Consider the following 17,158-nt stretch of genomic DNA (forward strand, 5'->3'; position numbering starts at 1 on the left):
GACTTCAATCCGACAACATTAGCCAACTTGTGCGCACTACCGGTTAATGCTTTTCTCAAGTGATTTAATCAAATTTTGTTGAGACCCAACAAAACCCATATACATCACTTCATTCGTGATAAACCCACGAAACAATGTTTGTCTAAGGCATAATTGTCTAGACATTCACTTGTTCGAATACATGCCTTAGTCACATCACATCACATCCCATAACTAGAGATCACCATGAACTTTAATCTTATTCATTATGACTTCAATCAATTTCCTTCTTTTGCAATCCTTTAAACCAAGGATTTACCAAGCCTTTATTTTACCATAAGAAACTTGTGAGTACTCAAATCAAATGATTGATTAGTCCTTGCATATGTCCACCTTTCACAAGTAATCAATGTAAACCTATAATTTACACACCCTTGATAATGTATCCCCATTATCCTTGTGTACACAATTATTACCATTACATTAGATAGTATGATTATAATTATAAACATACCTTAGTCAATCCACTTCTAAAACCAAGAAGTAATGACAACAAGTTTATAATATCCATAATCTCAACATCAACTTTTGATCTAAGATGCCTCATCTATACCAAGTGTAAAGTCCTACACCTTATAGATGCATCATCATCTTGATCAATAGTTAATTCAATACAATTTTAATATGCTTTAAGGATTCACATTGTGAATTAAACCATAGTCCATGGTTGACTTTTACAAGTATTAAAATACTTAAGTCCCATCACAATGAATACCACTAGATCATGCTTAATCTTTCTAACACATATGCTATATTGGTCACTTGATGTAATCACATACATCACACAACCAATTTTCAAAGCAAACCAGTATTTAGTAACAATTAAGCAATGTCTAATCCTCATTCCATATCAAATTATATTTGTGTCACTTACTTGTACCAATTTGTAGATATCAAAAGATATGGACATACCTCATCAATGAATAAATATTTCATGGACATTTTTACTTGATAACAAAACAGTCACCTCACAATCATTAAAGATTGTTTTGACTTTTCTAACGGATTATCACCACCCGTTAAATGACTTTACAATTGTTACCACTTAAACCATGTCTTACCAATAATCACAATGTTAACAACTATAATGTTAACAACCATAGGGGATTTTCATGTCAATATCCAAAGAACATATCAAACCATTCTTTTATTGACATAACATTTCCATGTACATTTTAACCAACATACATACTAACAATCAGTCATTTAATATGCAATAACATTAAATAAACTAGTGTGCCACTTGAAATAAATAAGAGGGTATGAACCTTTTATTACATAATCTTTATATCACAGTTATGAAAAATACTCTTATCTATTACTTTCATAAGTGCTAACCAAATTTATTATGCTTCACAGTCACACATACATACATGTATACATATATGCCAAGAATGCATATGTATACACATGTATATATAATTCAGTAACATGACATGTGTATCCATCATCAAAGTTTTGCCGGAAATTAATCCAATAAATAGACCCGTTCAACTCTTTGGCAAAACCAAAAGTCACAATCCATTTATGAAATTTGGCGGGTATATATTTTTTACCATATGAACTATATCCACCAAGTTTCTTGTTCAAGGAACTTTTCATATCAATGTGAGTGTGGTTTCATAGATCATATATAATATATACCCCCATTATAATTTCCATGATTGTGTATACCCAAAAATGAACAGACCTGAAATCTTGATTAACAATTAATTCATACTTTATTTCTATCATGGATAATAAAAGATAATGAATAGAAAATATGTACTTGTCATGAAGATTGAATCAAAGTGTAAAAAGATCGCTTCAATCTTCAACCCATCAACTTGATGATTAAAATCCCTTATGCACATCCAAATTTAAATCCCATAAAACCATAAAAATTCTGCCATGAACACAAATTCATTCCTTCAAACTTTACACCAATTTGAAAGTCTTTTCCTTCACCGATTCACCCCGGTCTTGATTCTTAAAATACTCTATTAAAATGTTGGAAACTATGAATTAGTGGGTAAAGAATCAACAACCGGATTGATACTAGAATCGTGCGAACACTTTCTTAATAGAGTATTTTGACCCACTTGGTCACGGGTTACACTAAATCACTAATATGATAAGACTAGTATGAACAATCGTCTTGACCAAAAGATAATTGTTCTTTGCAATTGTAGATTGTATAAATCTAGAAGTTTTGTGTTGAAAGTGTGTTACACATGTTCAAAATCTGGAACATTGTGTAAAGTGTCTGACCATTCATATGGAAATGAATCCATATATTTATAATGGGTCAAAAAATGTCTTTGAAGAGTCACACCTTTTCATATGAACCCATACAATGCTTGAAATGTCACACTCATGTATTTGTGCTTAAACAAGTCAAAATACATGAAAAAACTGATCATATATGTTGGGAACAACCCCATAACGTTTGGGGTTCAAATGTTCCTTTTGGGTTGAAAAGGCACCTTTTCAGCGAGTTCAGTGTTAAGTTGCGCCGCGGGCTAACACTTCCAAAAATGCCAAAACTCTCGAACTCAAAATCACCCTTTAAGCAGCACCGCGGGCCCATGAGCCGCACCGCGGCTTAAAGCTACTGCACACCAAAATCAAGTTTAAGCTTATTTTCAAGTGTGTTTAGCCTTTCAAGTCGCGTTTCTCATTCTTTCAAGTCGCGTTTCGCATTCCTTAAGTTCCAAATGTTATTTCCAAGCTCACTAACGTATCCTCAACCCATTTTACACTTTACGAACGTGTACTCCACACTCCCCAAATCCGTGTAGCGTTTCAATGATTCGAGCAGTTTCAACTTAGCAATCCAATCAACTAAAATGATGTTGGATCATGCTAAAATCACCAACAATCCTCACCAACCTTGCCAATATTCACGGCGTGACGATCCTTAAGATTCTGTAAATTACGTCTATAAGATACACAACAAGCAATCTTTCTTGCCCCCTTGGGTCTCGCATTGACCCTGAAACAGTCCCTATATATTGAACTTCCGAAATAACAGCAGCACCACTGTTTTTTTTTTTTTTTTTTTTTTTTTTTTTTGATGCATGATTGAATATAAATAATTAATAGTGTATAATTGTAAAGTATATGCCTTTTTGCTACTAAAGTTGTTGCTGATGTATCGCCAGGGGCCCGACACTGCCTACCTTCTTCTTTACGTTGATGACATCATCCTTACTGCCTCTTCCACAGCTTTACTTCAGCGGATCATTGCCTCACTTCACAGGGAATTCTCGATGACCGATCTTGGGCCACTGAATTATTTTTTGGGTATCTCGGCCACACGCACCGCTACAGGTTTCTTTTTATCTCAGAAACAATATGCTATAGAAATTCTCGAGCGCGCAGACATGGCATCATGTCACCCCTGTCGGACCCCGGTTGAACCAGGGGCCAAGCTCACCACTCATGGTCCCCCTGTGCAGGACCCGACTCTATATCGCAGTCTTGCTGGCGCATTACAGTACTTGACATTCACTCGCCCGGACATCTCCTACGCTGTCCAACAGATTTGTCTATTCATGCATGATCCTTGCGAACAGCACCTTCACGCCCTTAGAAGGATTCTTCAGTATATTAAGGGGACCACTGATCTCGGTTTGCAACTCTTTGCCTCCTCACCTTCCACTTTAGTTGCATACTCTGACGCTGATTGGGCTGGGTGTCCTACCACCCGACGATCTACATCTGGCTACTGCGTGTTCTTAGGTAACAATCTTGTCTCATGGTCGTCTAAACGGCAACTCACACCTTCTCGCTCCAGTGCCGAGGCCGAATATCGCGGTGTCGCCAACGCCGTGGCAGAAACATGTTGGATTCGCAATCTTCTTCGCGAGTTACATTGTCCCCTCACCGCTGCAACTATCGTCTACTGTGACAATGTTAGCTCTGTCTACCTGTCTTCCAATCCCGTCCAACATCAGCGGACTAAACACATTGAGATTGATATTCACTTCGTCAGAGACTTGGTTGCTCAGGGTCAGGTCCGTGTGCTCCACGTACCTTCTAGATATCAGTTTGCGGACATCTTCACCAAAGGTCTTTCGTTCGCTCTATTTGACTACTTCAGGTCCAGTTTGAGCGTCCGAAGCGCTCCCGCTCCAACTGCGGGGGGATGTTAGCCCACTGCATTATTTAGGATCATTTAATGTATCTTTACTGTATGGCCTTTGGCCTTCTTTCTGGATAGGTCTCTTGCATCTATATATATGTATTGTATATTTGTTCATGCTCAAGCAAACAACAATCAATAAAATACTTATTATTCAAATGATAACAATTTTGTCATTGTAAGGCTTAGTTAAACAAATATTCATAGTTGTCCCTATAAAATAAATATATACTGTAAATGCACAATAACGATTACTTTTATTATTAAAACCCATTGATTCCAAAATTTAAACTTCCGATCACACTCTAAAACAGATACATATCAACAAAATCAATCAACCTTTTTAAAACAAGTGGCACTTAATTAAATATTTAAACATCTATCACGAATATTGCCGCATGCATTATTAGATGAATGACATTTTTATTTTTAAATATACACAAACAAAATATCCAAAAATAAAATATGTGACCAGAGCTCTGAAACTGATTCTAATTGTCAAATAACCATAAATAATAGATACTGATAGAATAACACAAATGCGCAGATTATTTCTTTACTCTACATGACACATTGGGTGCACTCACTTAATGTTTGATATCAGTAATATTCTCGTTATAGATCTCAAGTTATAGATCTTAAGTTCAAATTTGACTATGGGTATGAGAAAGGGCCGATAACAATCACGGAATAATTCTGTTATTGTAGATCTCAAGTTCAAATTTGACTGTACACATTTTTGCAGAGGTCAGAGAAATAGCCGATAAACATTACAGAATAACTCAGTTAGATCAAATATATTTGAGTAAAAATACATATTCTTCTCAAATATACTGAATAGCGAAAAACGTTATCCGTTTAGACAATGAGTGCACAAAATCACATATTCTTGATATCGTTTGTCCTTTCTTTTTTAACAATTACATTTTGCACATCAACTTCCTCTTCACGTGAATCTCTCGATCGTTTCCGGTTAACATTTACCGTGTTCGTTAAGTTTTCCGTTAAATTTTTCTCAATCTCTAACGGAAAATTTAGTATCGCTTTTCTACCACGCATTTCGTATGCAGCTCTATCGTACGCCTTTGCAGCTTCAATTGCCGTATCGTAAGTCCCTAACCAAACTCGAGATCCACGTTGTTTTGGATCTCTTATCTCGGCTGCATATTTTCCCCATGGCCTTCTTCGTATACCTCTATATCGTCTTTCATCTTCAACAATATTATTATTTTTATTCGTTACCGCTGTTTTTGCTGACGTGGCACTCAATTCCACGACTTCTGGTACTACCAAATCATTTTGTAGTTGAGTGGAATCTTCTGGATTTATCGATTCGTGAAAAGTTGAGGTGTTTTCGTGGTCGTTAAAAAAACTAGAAACTGAATCGAATAGCGAGTTTTCTGAGCTCGAAGCACTAGACATATCGCTGTTTGACCAATTGATTGATTCAAAATCTGATATGAAACAATTGTTTAGATCGATCTTTGACAAGGAGTCTAGAAGAAGAGGCGAGTGAGAAGTGAGTTCGATATCATCGAGCAGATGTTGTCTGATGAAATCGAGTGTGGAGAATTGATCGTTTATCGACATTTTTGAATCTAATTAAAAGAATGATGATTTCGATTGTTATAATTAGGATAAAGGAAACAGGGATGAGTATAATGTTTGCATTTTGTGACATGAATATGCAGGGTTTATATAATAGTTGATTGATTGATTGATTGATTGAGGCTGCCGGGTTGCTTTGTGGAGCCAGTGAGGGCTGCAATTTATTATTTTAATCCATAAACAAATTTTATAATTTTAGTACCTGATATTTACATGTACGATTTTTTCCCCAAAGTATTAGTTTGTATAGTACTCTCGTACTCGGTATCTATCTATCTTTATAATCATATAATAAAGCTATGATAATTTCATCATTAAATTAATTACTTTTTAATTTTCATAATAATTTTTAATTTTCATAATAATGATGTCATAATTTTATATTAATTTAATTAAAAAATAATACGAAATTTTTTATAAAAGAAAATAAATAATCTCTTCTAAATTGTAAAATTTTCTACAAAACATCAAAATTTTAAAGCATATTATACAATTTTTATATAATAATTGTATTTTAATTTTCTAAAAAAATTTAAAAGGTATTTATTATTACTAATAGAGTTGTATTCCCTTGAAACCAAAAATTTGCTTGAAATTCAATGGACCAATCAGAGCGCGACATGTGGCGCGACAATCACATGTGATTGGGAAAAAAAAAATTTAATTTTTTTAAAAAATTTAAAAAAAAAATTTCGAAATTTTTTTTTTTTTATGAAACTTTTTTTTATGAAATTTTTTTTAAAAATTTAGCATGTCAAATTCAATCACATGTAATTGTAAAACCCAATCACATGTGATTGTGAAACTCAATCACATGTGATTTTGCATATCAAATCCAATCACATGTGATTAAAAAAATTATAATTTTTTTAAAAAAATTTCAACCGGAAACATACTTTAATTCGGTGATTTGATCAAGTTTGTTAGCGTTTCGTGATCGTATCTTCAAAATTTTAGACTTTAATCCGGTGATTTGATCAAGTTTTGATCAAAAACTTGGTGTTTGAAAGTTTTAGCACAAATTTAGTGAAATTCGTTATTATTCGTCATTTTACTGAATTTTTTTTTTCAATCACATGTGATTGGATTTGACATGCGATAATCACATGTGATTGAGTTTTACAATCACATGTGATTGGCATGCACAATCACATGTGATTTACTGCATGTCAAATTTAATCACATGTGATTGAAAAAAAAAAATTCGAAAAAAAAAATTTGAAATTTTATTTTTTTAGAAAAAAAAAAAATTTTGAATTTTTTTTTTCCAATCACATGTGATTATCGCGCCACGTGTCGCAATCTGATTGGTTCCTTGAATCTCAACTTAAAAATTGGTCTCATTTGAATATTCCTCATTACTAATAATAATTATTACAGTATTATTAAATATATAAATACTCAACTTTGAGCAAACTTTATAATTATTATTTACTTTTAATATAATAATTATAATTATAATTATTATATTATTAATATTCAAATATGAATTCTTTTTATGAAATTAATTATATCACATATGTATGCGAAATGTCTCTATATATTTATAAAAACAACGACAGGTTTCTTAGTCAAACGAGCATTAAAATAAATGACTTTAGCATTTATATTCACTTAATACCTAAAATATGTCATCAAATTGTTTCATTTAAACAAACCCGTGATTTCACGGGTCATTTCACTAGTATATACTGTGATGCCCCGTACTAAATCAACGTGTACGGACCATCAACAATAGGATCATTACAAGGTCAAACACTATATGCTGTTTCAAAAGAGTTTGCATTCATAATAAAAGTGATGTCTTAACCAACATCCAATTATTAACAACCCAAGAGTATGCTTCTACAAATAGCAAGCATAAGTAATAGTACGTGACCCATAGGTCGTTATAAATATATCGTTTCAAAAGTATCATGTTTGGATGCAAAATAACGTTTCATGCGGTGACATCTCTAATAAGAGCAGCGGGTGTCTACAAAGCATGACTAGTATAGCGGAAGCAAGCAAACCTTAAGCACCTGAGAAAAACATGCTTAAAAACGTCAATACAAAGGTTGGTGAGCTATAGTTTAAGTATAACAATAATGTAAGTAGGCCACGAGATTTCAGTGCTACAAAGAGCGTTTCAAAACAGTAATCCAAATCTGTATGTTTAAGTATATGCTCAACCGTGGGCACTCGGTAACTAACTTAACGTTTATACCCCCTGAAAGTACACTTGGCAAGTGCGTATGTTTACGAAGTATTAAACACTCGTTAAATGCTAGCGCTACTAGCCCGAGTGGGGATGTCAAACCCTATGGATCCATATCTAAGATTCGCGTTCACGGTTCAAAAACCAATGATTAAACGTTACCGAGCTAAAGGGAATGTTTATGCCGTTGTATAACTCACACATATATAAGTTTAAGTACTCGTGCCTAGTATGTAAAACATAAAATCCGCATGTATCCTCAGTTCCCAAAATAAGTTAAAGTAAAAAGGGAATGCTATAACTCACAATGATAAAGTAGCGGTAAAGTATGACTCGGAAAGTAAGCAAGTAATGAAGGTTGTCCAAACGGGTCCTCAACCTAAGTCAAATAGTACTAAGTCAGTAAATCGTCCGAAAAGGTTTAAAAGTATGTAAATAAGGTCTTAAGGGTCATCATCATTCATCATTAAACAAAAGGTGTAAAGTAAGTTTCGTTCATGAAAAGAGTTTAAAACAAAGGCTGAGTTCGGTCAGTCACCACGGCCTCTATACCTATTGAAATAAGGTGAGACCAGTGGTCATGGATCCATATATGAGTCCTTTAGTTGTGGTAAAAATCCCAGAAGCAAACTCGTCTTCGTTTGACCGTGGTGACGGTCTAAGTGCGAGTAGGTCAGAATTTTCAGCACAAAGTTAAAAGGACATAGGGACGATCGGAGGGCCATAAATCCTAAACCGTAACTCGGATTAAGACGAGTCCTAAATGAAAAGTTATCTACTCGAACAGAGCTATCTGAAAATCATCTTTACAGTAACCCAGGTTGTATAGGTCAGACACAGAAATAGTAAAACAGTAGGGTCAGTAGGTTCCGGTGGTTCTTGGTGCTCGATGCTTATCATGGTTCTCATCCTCGATGCATATGGCTTCAAGTGTACAACTCGTTGATGTGTTTGCATCATTTTCACCAAGGTTTGACCATCATAACCCAAGTGTAAGTCTAAGACATGAAGCACAACTCACTTAAGTGTTGCAAGTGTTTTGATGAACCAAAGTTACATCAAAGTCTTAGATTCAACACATACATGAAATGTAAAAGTAATATTGAACTACAAACTTGAAAGTAAAACTAACTAATCAAGATCTTAAGTTGTAGAACATAGTTCTTAGTTAGATCTTGAAGATCCTAGACCCAAAAGTCTAGATCTAACATAAGTGTACCAAGTTACAATTAAAGAAAGCTTACTTACATGTTCTTGAACTTTTAAAGTTAATTTTAGTTCAAGAAAATATGAGATCAAAGTTAACTTGTAACACTTGATCATTAAAACCAACAAATATGAAATTAAAGTGCATAATATAAAGAAACAAGCTAAGTAAACAAGTAACTAGTTCATGGGTTGTTCATACTTTAAAGATTCAAACCAAAGTTTGATCTTTAAGAAAGTAAACTTTAAAGTTTACTAACATGAATAACAAGTATGCTTTCAACTCATGAAATTTCTTTCTTTTGAAACAAATAAGTAGAATCATAAACTAGTAAGTTTATGTTCATGTATGTCTTGTAATTACAGAATAAAATGAAGAATCAAACTAAAGAGTTTGATTCTTGTAACTTGTAAGTAATAATTATAAGTAAGTAAACCATAATCAAAGACAAGTAATCTAACAAAGTATGATGATGATGAAGGGTTGTATGGCTACGGTTTTCAAGCAAGAAAAGAAAGGAGAAGATTGTTCAAGTTACTTACAAATCTATGAGAGAAAAAGAGGGAAATGTTTGAGAGAAATTTCAAGTATTTTGTGTGTGTGTAAATGAGAGGATGTATGAGTGAAGTAATAAGAAAAATTGCAAAAAAACTCTCCCCTTTAGCAAAGGAGGCCGACGGTTTCAAATGGGGGGAGGGAGGAAGAGTTTGTCCACAAGGTTTATGCATGTAAAAGCTTAAAAGGTGGTTATTAGATGTGTTTACATGGGAAGGACAAGTAACTAGATTCTTTCTCATCCTAATCAAACTAGTTGCAACTTAATGGACTACTTACAACCATGGGCTCCTAAACTAATCCACTTAGATAAGTAGGGTGGGCTTATAAGCCCAATAACACTAACCAAAGCCCAAGTTCAAGTAATTAACAATCAAATCCAAATAAAAGTCCATTAACACTAACAAAGGCCCAAGTAATCAACTAATACCCTTAGTTAATTAAAATGATTAATAAACTTAATCATGAATGCAAATAATATCTAAAAATATTATTCGTGAAAGTTCGTGTGTCACCAAGACGTGTCGGGCATTCAAAAGTTAATCGCGGTAACAAGTAAATGTAATAACATACATTCGTTTAATCACAAGTATTAATAATAACCATTATTAATTAAAGATGGAAAAGTCAGGGTCGTTACATATACTATAAACATAAATTAAGTCTGTAACAAAATCACAATATATGAGTATTACTAGGAGTCACTGACGGATAAGTCACCCACCTGACCATATCCCGACCATGTTGAAACTCATATTAACTGTTCAGAATGCACCATCTAAAGAAAATCTCTAAAGAAAAACCCTAAATTAACTCCCCATAAAGCAAGTGGTCGTTAAAACTTAACTATTACAGAGGATCACCTGCTAATTCGATTGAATCATGTATAATAAAATATATAATATTTACCGTCTAGATTAATTTGTACAGGGAAAATAACATAGCTTTAAGTGTATCTATAAGAGCTCTAGGAGTCGAACTAAAATGCCACCGTTAAAGAGATTAAACACCGGGGACACCGGTGCGCACGACTCCCCTCCGGTGTTAAATCACCGTTAAATCGATGTTAAATACATCACCGTTATAGGCTAACGTTGTGTTAAGAGATTTAACATCTGGGACACCAGTGCACACGACTCCCCTCCGGTGTTAAATCACCAACCAAACAAGTGTTAAAAATAATTAATTAATAATTTAATACTGAGATTTAACACTAAATGATTTCTCCTGTTTTGACCTCAGTATTAAATCTCAGTGTTAAGCTTAACACCGAGATTTAACGCTAAACGACTCATAGTGCTCTTAGTAAAAGAAAAAACTAGTCAAGCATCTTTGGGATTAATAAAACTATAAATTTTAGTGTAGACGGTACATGATATGAGTACTTTTCAGTCACGTTTGTGTTGCAAGATCATGTTTTCTATTGTATATTTCAAAATAGATTAGAAAAATGATTTTCACATGTGAAATGTTAAAACCATTTCTCATCAATATATTGTTGTAATTCTTATTATTATATTCTATATTGTATAGATATAGATTTTTTATAGTAGTGCATTAATATATATATATATATATATATATATATATATATATATATATATATATATATATATATATATATATATATATATATATATATATATATGGTTAGGTTATTGTAAAATGATATTTAAAATACATAGGGTAGGAAGAGTTCTCCACCGTTAGATTAATAGAATTTTAAACTCAATAAATAAATTTTCTTTTCTATTTAAAATGGCAGTTAAGGGCATTATAGTCTTTTTAATTTCTTCTCCTAAAGTTCCATTCCATTACCATATATTACTGCATACGTTTAGGTCTTTTGTAACATAAAAAGGTGATACAAAAGTTCCATTGCTATGATTTCTTTATACGAAGTTTTAATAAAAAAAACATCCATGCCTTTTACATTGATGCACTACTCTGTTTTTTATGTACAAAAGTGTTTTTGATACATATCACAAAAATGGCTGCACAATATGAAAAACTAGTACCAAAACACCAATATTTGATTCACATATATTATATAAAAATTGATGGACACACAACACACAAGCGAGTTTTGATGCATGAATCTACAACATAAGTCACAAAGGTTAAAATATTGATACATACCAGACATTTGTGTTAACGATATATAGATTAATAAATGATGCATAATTGGTCAAAAAATAGATACAATAGTTAGAAAAAAATAGGTACATAAAGATGATTTCCTTTGTTACAAATAGATGTCAACATTTAAAACCCAACCGATGGAGGCATCACATGAACAATTGAACTAATACTTGATACACCACTAAAGAAAACTCAGATTACGGTTGCCACACCGTAATCGTCGCCCACGATTCGGAAGTGCTGGCCTGAAAAAGGAGTCGGAACCCAACAAAAGGCACCAGGCCTGAAAGAGGGAAACGGATGAAACGAGAAAAGAAAGAAGATATGAAATTGAGAGAATTCCCTGACCACCGGCGAAAGCCGGTGGCCGGAAGTGACCGGAAAACAGTAGGGTGAAACTTTGTCCCCTCCTTTTTCTTTTGTCGGTAGCAACCGAATGGAATTAATATCAAAACCCACAACCCCTTTTTTTCCTTGTTGTTTCTTTCTTTAATTTAATGTCCACCAATTTAATCGTGATCTTCGTCTCCAATTGATATTAGTTTTTGGGTAATGGCAGCAAGTAGAAAAACGGAGCAGATCCACTTTTTAAGGATGAAAATGAATTTTATTTCATTTTAGTTAAAAAGGACGGATTTATCAATTTACTATAATACCCTTATATCTTAAAAGTGAACCAGCAAATTAAAAGGACAGGTGTCAATAAACTATGGTATTGTACCCTAATGTATTATAAGCATCCATGTACATGAACTAATACCTATATATATATATATATATATATATATATATATATATATATATATATATATATAGTGGTAGGATCAAGGGGGAAGTAACCAATCGGGAGGAATATTCTATATTGTATAGTTATAGACTTTTTATAGTACTGCATATATATATATATATATATATATATATATATATATATATATATATATATATATATATATATAGTGGTAGGATCAAGGGGGAAGTAATCAATCGGGGGGAAACAAATTTTTTTTGTTTCATTTTTTAAAAAAACTTTGCTCATGAACATTATAGATTGGATGAAAATATGAACATTTAATAAAGACACTTTGTGATAAATGTTTTTATTTTGGCGGGAAAACACTCGAATAAATAATATATAACAATTATCGTGTTTTTCGAGCGTATGTTGAGGTTTTAGATATTAGGGTTTATAGGGTTTAGATATTAGAGTTTAGAAATTTAGGGTTTAGGGTTTAGATTTAGGATTTAGATTGAGTTTTTAACACGAACGGTTTAGAGTTTAGGGTTTAGGGTTTTGAGTTTAGAGTTAAGGTTTGGTGTTTTGAGTTTATGGAATAAACCCAAAACTGAAATGTCCCGTTCATATTGATTATAAACGTTCCATATTAATTGATTTTGTTGCGAGGTTTTAACCTCTATATGAGACGTTTTTCAAAGATTGCATTCATTTTTAAAACAACCATAACCTTTATTTTATCTATAAATGTTTAAAAAGCATTACGTAGATTATCAAATAATGATAATCTAAAATATACCGTTTACACACGACCATTACATAATGGTTTACAATAAGAATATATTACATCAAAAATAAGTTTCTTGAATGCAGTTTTTACATAATATCATACAAGCATGGACTCCAAATCTTGTCCTTATTTTAGTATGCAACAGCGAAAGCTCTTAATAATCACCTGAGAATAAACATACTTAAAACGTCAACAAAAATGTTGGTGAGTTATAGGTTTAACCTAAATATTATCAAATCATAATAATAGACCACAAGATTTCATATTTCAATATACATCCCATACATAGAGATAAAAATCATTCATATGGTGAACACCTGGTAACCGACATTAACAAGATGCATATAAGAATATCCCCTATCATTCCGGAAAATCCTTCGAACATGATAAAAACAACATCGAAGTAATAAAGCATCCGGTACTTTGGATGGGGTTCGTTAGGCCCAATAGATCTATCTTTAGGATTCGCGTCAATTAGTAGATCGGTTTACTAATTCTTAGGTTTCCAAGCAAAAGGGGCATATTCGGCTTCGATCATTCACCCATATAATGTAGTTTCATTTACTTGTGTCTATTTCGTAAAACATTTATAAAACTGCATGTATTCTCATCCCAAAATATTAGATTTTAAAAGTGGGACTATAACTCACTTTCACAGATTTTTACTTCGTCGGGAAGTAAAACTTGGCCACTGGTCGATTCACGAACCTATAACAAATATGTACATATATATCAAAGTATGTTCAAAATATATTTACAACATTTTTAATACATTTTGATGTTTTATGTTTATTAAGTCAGCTGTCCTCGTTAGTAACCTACAACTAGTTGTCCATAGTTAGATGTACAGAAATAAATTGATATATATTATCTTGAATCAATCCACGACCCAGTGTATACACGTCTCAGGCTAGATCACAACTCAAAGTATATATATTTTTGGAATCAACCTCAACCCTGTATAGCTAACTCCAACATTACTGCATATAGAGTGTCTATGGTTGTTCCAAATAATATATATATATGGGTCGATATGATATGTCAAAACATTTGCATACGTGTCTATGGTATCCCAAGATTACATAATATATTTGAATACATGTATAATACAGTATAAGTTAGCTAGGATATGATTAATATAGATTTGTTACCAATTTTTACGTAGCTGCAACAAGCAAAAATATCCAATCTTGTTTTACCCATAACTTCTTCGTTTTAAATCCGTTTTGAGTTTTTCAAATTGCTATGGTTTCATATTGAACTTAAGTTTATGAATCTAAATAGAAATAGTATAAGTTTATAGTTAGAAATACAGATTACAAGTCATTTTTGAAAAGGTAGTCATTTCAGTCGAAAGAACGACGTCTAGATGACCATTTTGGAAAACATACTTCCACTTTGAGTTTAACCATGATTTATAGTTTCATGTTCATAAGAAAAATCATTTTCCCAGAAGAACAACTTCTAAATCAAAGTTTATCATAGTTTTTAATTAACTAACCCAAAACAGCCCGCGGTGTTACTACGACGGCGTATATCCGGTTTTACGGTGTTTTTCGTGTTTTCCGGTTTTAAATCATTAAGTTAGCATATCATATAGATATAGAACATGTGTTTAGTTGATTTTAAAAGTCAAGTTAGAAGGATTAACTTTTGTTTGCGAACAAGTTTAGAATTAACTAAACTATGTTCTAGTGATTTCAAGTTTAAACCTTCGAATAAGGTAGTTTTATATATATGAATCGAATGATGTTATGAACATCATTACTACCTCAGGTTTTATGGATAAACCTACTGAAAATGAGAAAAATATATCTAGCTTCAAAGGATCATTGGATGGCTTGAAAGTTCTTGAAGCAGAATCATGACACGAAAACAAGTTCAAGTAAGATTTCCACTCGAAATAAGATTGTTATAGTTATAGAAATTGAATCAAAGTTTGAATATGAGTATTACCTTATATTAGAAAGATATCTTACTGTAAATAAAAAAGATTTCTTGAGGTTGGATGATCACTTTACAAGATTGGAAGTAAGCTAGCAAACTTGAAAGTATTCTTGATTTTATGAAATTAGAACTTATAGAATTTATGAAGAACACTTAGAACTTGAAGATAGAACTTGAGAGAGATCAATTAGATAAAGAAAATTGAAGAATGAAAGTGTTTGTAGGTATTTTTGGTCGTTGGTATATGGATTAGATATAAAGGATGTGTAATTTTGTTTACATGTAAATAAGTCACGAATGATTACTAATATTTTTGTAATTTTATGAGATATTTCATGCTAGTTGCCAAATGATGATTCCCACATATGTTAGATGACTCACATGGGCTGCTAAGAGCTGATCATTGGAGTGTATATACCAATAGTACATACATCTAAAAGCTGTGTATTGTACGAGTATGAATACGGGTGCATACGAGTAGAATTGTTGATGAAACTGAACGAGGATGTAATTGTAAGCATTTTTGTTAAGTAGAAGTATTTTAATAAGTGTCTTGAAGTCTTTCAAAAGTGTATGAATACATATTAAAACACTACATGTATATACATTTTAACTGAGTCGTTAAGTCATCGTTAGTCGTTACATGTAAATGTTGTTTTGAAACCTTTAGGTTAACGATCTTGTTAAATATTGTTAACCCATTGTTTATTATATCTAAAGAGATGTTAAATTATTACATTATCATGATATTATGATATATTAATATATCTTAGTATGATATATATACAGTTAAATTTTGTTACAACGATAATCGTTACATATATGTCTCGTTTCGAAATCATTAAGTTAGTAGTCTTGTTTTTACATATGTAGTTCATTGTTAATACAATTAATGACATGTTTTCTTATCATTTATCATGATTAAACATAGCGTATCAATATCTTAATATGATTCATATGTATTTAGTAAGACGTTGTTATAACGATAATCGTTATATATATGTTTCGAGTTTCTTAATTCAATAAACTCAATTTTATGTACATAACTCATTGTTAAAATACCTAATGAGATACTTACTTATCATAATATCATGTTAACTATATATATAATCATATATATGTCATCATATAGTTTTTACAAGTTTTAACGTTCGTGAATCACCGGTCAACTTGGGTGGTCAATTGTCTATATGAAGCCTATTTAAATTAATCAAGTCTTAATAATTTTGATTGCTTAACATGTTGAAAACACTTAATCATGTAAATATCAATTTCATTTAATATATATATATATAAACATGGAAAAGTTCGGGTCACTACAGTACCTACCAGTTAAATAAATTTCATCCCGAAATTTTAAGCAGTTGAAGGTGTTGACGTATCTTCTGGAAATAAGTGCGGGTATTTCTTCTTCTTCTGATCTTCTCATTCCCAGGTGAACTCGGGTCCTCTACGAGCATTCCATCGAACCTTAACAATTGGTATCTTGTTTGTTTAAGTCTTTTAACATCACGATCCATTATTTCGACGGGTTCTTCGATGAATTGAAGTTTTTTGTTGATTTGGATTTCGTCTAACGGAATAGTGAGATCTTCTTTAGCAAAATATTTCTTCAAATTAGAGACGTGGAAAGTGTTATGTACAGCCGCGAGTTGTTGAGGTAATTCAAGTCGGTAAGCTACTGGTCCGACACGATCAATAATCTTGAATGGTCCAATATACCTTGGATTTAATTTTCCTCGTTTACCAAATTGAACAATGCCTTTCCAAGGTGCAACCTTAAGCATGACCATCTCTCCAATTTCAAATTCCAT

The 17,158-nt window shown here is 32.3% G+C and overlaps 2 protein-coding genes across 2 annotated transcripts; one reads left to right on the plus strand and one right to left on the minus strand.

Moving 5' to 3' along the window:
* The first annotated feature begins 3,170 nt into the window (after positions 1 to 3,170).
* LOC139882518 (uncharacterized mitochondrial protein AtMg00810-like) lies at positions 3,171 to 4,175 on the plus strand. The gene has a single exon (XM_071866850.1). It carries the CDS (start codon positions 3,171 to 3,173, stop codon positions 4,173 to 4,175), a length of 1,005 nt encoding a protein of 334 aa, XP_071722951.1.
* An 869-nt stretch (positions 4,176 to 5,044) lies between these two features.
* LOC139882615 (ethylene-responsive transcription factor 5-like) lies at positions 5,045 to 5,755 on the minus strand. Its single transcript, XM_071866924.1, has one exon. It carries the CDS (start codon positions 5,753 to 5,755, stop codon positions 5,045 to 5,047), a length of 711 nt encoding a protein of 236 aa, XP_071723025.1.
* Between the last annotated feature and the right edge of the window lie 11,403 nt (positions 5,756 to 17,158).

This window comes from Rutidosis leptorrhynchoides, chromosome 1, assembly GCF_046630445.1.
Source record: "Rutidosis leptorrhynchoides isolate AG116_Rl617_1_P2 chromosome 1, CSIRO_AGI_Rlap_v1, whole genome shotgun sequence".
NCBI classification, from domain to species: domain Eukaryota; kingdom Viridiplantae; phylum Streptophyta; class Magnoliopsida; order Asterales; family Asteraceae; genus Rutidosis; species Rutidosis leptorrhynchoides.

Coding starts and splice junctions, on each gene's coding strand:
- LOC139882518 (XM_071866850.1), top strand. CDS start 3,171: ATGTATCGCCAGGGGCCCGACACTGCCTACCTTCTTCTTTACGTTGAT.
- LOC139882615 (XM_071866924.1), bottom strand. CDS start 5,755: ATGTCGATAAACGATCAATTCTCCACACTCGATTTCATCAGACAACAT.